Genomic DNA, 3027 nt, shown 5'->3' on the forward strand with positions numbered 1-3027 from the left:
GCTGGGAAAAAAAACATTTTGCAAAAATTATCAAATTCGATGGTTAAATGTGTTTAAATTCAAATTGATATAGAGGCTGAAGGAATTCAGAAAAATGCAGATGTCATATTCAGATCACTGCGACTGTTTTCAACTTTCAAGTTCATTCTGAAAGCTTCAGGTCTCCCAGGAGGAATCAAAGGAAACAGGGGAAAGGGAAACAAACGTAAAATATTACAAAGTGAAATGAGTTTGTACAAAGCAATAACAGTGACAAGCCATTTAATCATAAATAATAATGATATTCATATGTATAACATTAATATTAAAAGTACGTTTTAATATTATTATCATTATAATATTCCCACAGCGTCTTTAGTTGTGTGCAGTCCTGTTTACGAGCACTAGCAGCGTGGTCACATGTCAGAGTCATGTGACGTCCTGTGCAGCTGATATACAGACGGTGGGAACATGTTGCCTCAGCAGAGCTGCTCACACACAGACACACACTGACCTGCTAATGATCTGTAAAGGGAAATGTGAATGCTTTTGGGTTTTGGATGCAACTCGATGAGCCTCTTTGGGTTTTTTCCACTGTTCTCAGAATACAGGGGACAGATGAAGAGATTCATTGTGCTGTTGTTTTCCAGCTGCATCAACAGGCTCTAGCTGTTCATGTGGTAAATGCTTCTCTGAGATGTCACGTACAGCTCAAGCCAACACTACTTCTGGTGTGGCGTTGCTGGAGAGAGTGATGCTGGGCACTGTGACCTCTGTGCCCTGCTGCATCTTCCTCTTCATTAATGTCACCATGTTGTTCACCCTGAGGAGCAAAGCAATGTTTCGTGAGTCCTCTCGTTACATCCTCCTGTTCAACCTCCTGGTGGCCGACACCATGCACATGACACTGAGCCAGATTATGTTCATTTTGGCTGCCTGTAGAACACGGCTGTCGTATCCTGTGTGTGGTCTTCTGGTCATGCTCTCTATTATCACAATTGAAATCTCCCCTCTCACTCTGGTGGTGATGTCTCTGGAGAGATATGTAGCTGTGTGCCAGCCGCTGCGACACGCTACCATCATCACCATCACAAACACAGCACTGGCCATCATGGTGGTTTGGGCCATTAGTTCACTGAACATCCTCGTCCACGTTCTGCTGCTGTTAGATTTCCCGTTTAAAGACCTGGACACTCTGCAGATGAAAGACTTTTGTGGAACCCATGTCATGTTTCTTGGGCCGATGTCTTATGATTATGACAGAGCTTTCACTTGCTTTGTGTTTGTATCAGCGGCTGCAGTGATCATATCCACCTACATCGGTGTGATGGTGGCAGCCAGGTCAGCGTCTACAGACAAAGCTTCAGCTCGTAAAGCTCGTAACACCCTGCTGCTGCATCTGGTGCAGCTGGGCCTCAGCCTCTTATCAACTATACACAACTCTGTCGTTGGATCCATTGCAAAGATTGTGACAAGGCCAATACTTCTGATCATCCTAAATACTTTATATGTGCTCGTCATCATGCTCCCCAGATGTCTGAGTTCTCTCATCTATGGGCTCAGAGATAAGACCATCAGGCCTGTGCTCTTGTACCATCTGTGCTGTCGACTGAAACTCAAAGCTGGGGTCTCACCCTGACACATGTATTGACTTGTTAAACTCATGCTGCTTGTAAAATGTAAAATTTCCAGCATTTGACTTTAATGTAAAGTTCAGGCCAAAAGTCTGAGTCTTATCAGTTTGTCTCTTTTTCTTTAGTGAATAGAATCCTGTCAAAATTATGATTGTTTCAATCAGATCCGGCTACAGCGACCTGTCATTGAAAGGTGTTAATGGAAGTGGAAGTGTTGAACATTGAGGGGAGGTGAAGGTTAAACATCCGTCTGTTTCCCACCCGAGTCCGTCGGGACCCGTTGGGACCTGACAGGACGGAGCGGTTGAGATGATATCGGCGTCAGGTTGGTTCAGACCCGCTGGCTGGGCTGCTGGATGTTTTGACTGTAACTGGGGGAAACATCAGGCTCAGGTTTCTCTCTGGATCAGTCGGGTTCAGACAGAAAAGGGTCCCGAGCTGATCACAGGCCTCAGATGGTACAGAGGAGAAAAGGTGTGCACCAGACTGAATACGAGTAGGAAGAGACGAGTGCAGGAGGAGAAAAGCTGAACGAGGATGAAGGGAGGTGGGATGTGATGAGAGACGAAGAAGAATGGAGAGAGGGGAGAAAATAAGGCTGAGTCAGACGGATGTATTGTGGAGGTGTGGTTCAGATATGATCCTGATCCTAAGTTCACTAGTTCACTTCATTAGGCATTAACATTTCAAAAGGATAGGATTCAAGTTGCATCATCCTCGTCTAACGTGCGGCTGTAGCTTCTGCCTTCTTCCGTTCCTCCAGAAACGTTTCAGATTGTCTCTCAAGAAAAGCTCCTGTGCTGTATCACCTCAACATGAAATAAAATGATTGCATATCACGTTTGTGTTGGTCTTCATAGTGTCACATGTTTTCATTCCATTTAAAATTGAGTTGTTAAAACTGGATTCTTTTCATGTTCAGACCCCAGCTTTGAACCTACCACCCCCCCCCACACACACACACACACACACACACACACCATCGTGACCTCCATGTTAATCAAACAAGTGTTTCATCCATAGACTGTTTATAAAAAGGTTTTATCCCTCTATGTTCATTCATTCTCCACCACTTACAATGGTCAGTGATTTCTTTCTTTCTACTGGTCAAGATCATATTTAATTCTGACATCTTAAGGTTGAGATTTATGTGAATTAGATGCAGCTAAAGTAAATAAACTCAATCAGTCACTAGTCTAATGAATCCAAGCAGAAGCTTGTGTCCACAGTGAACGTGCACAGCCAAGGGGAACAGGATGCACCGGATCCGCCACCGGATGGTTCCAGGAGCAAAATCCTTTAATACACTTGTTTTCAGTTTTGATGAAAAGCTAAATTTGAAAGTAAAATGTTAACATTATTGATAGGAATGATGAGAACCGGGAATGTCCCATTGCTCTGCCAAGGCCCGAAA

At 43.9% G+C, this 3027-nt stretch overlaps 1 protein-coding gene across 1 annotated transcript; it reads left to right on the forward strand.

Moving 5' to 3' along the window:
* The first annotated feature begins 676 nt into the window (after positions 1–676).
* Positions 677–1618, forward strand: LOC133019907 (odorant receptor 131-2-like). The gene has a single exon (XM_061086499.1). The coding sequence runs from the start codon at positions 677–679 to the stop codon at positions 1616–1618; it is 942 nt and encodes a 313-aa protein (XP_060942482.1).
* The last annotated feature ends 1409 nt before the right edge of the window (positions 1619–3027 follow it).

Source organism: Limanda limanda, chromosome 14 (genome assembly GCF_963576545.1).
Source record: "Limanda limanda chromosome 14, fLimLim1.1, whole genome shotgun sequence".
NCBI classification, from domain to species: domain Eukaryota; kingdom Metazoa; phylum Chordata; class Actinopteri; order Pleuronectiformes; family Pleuronectidae; genus Limanda; species Limanda limanda.

Bases quoted from the DNA above. Each gene is read 5' to 3' on its own strand.
- LOC133019907 (XM_061086499.1), top strand. From the start codon at position 677: ATGTCACGTACAGCTCAAGCCAACACTACTTCTGGTGTGGCGTTGCTG.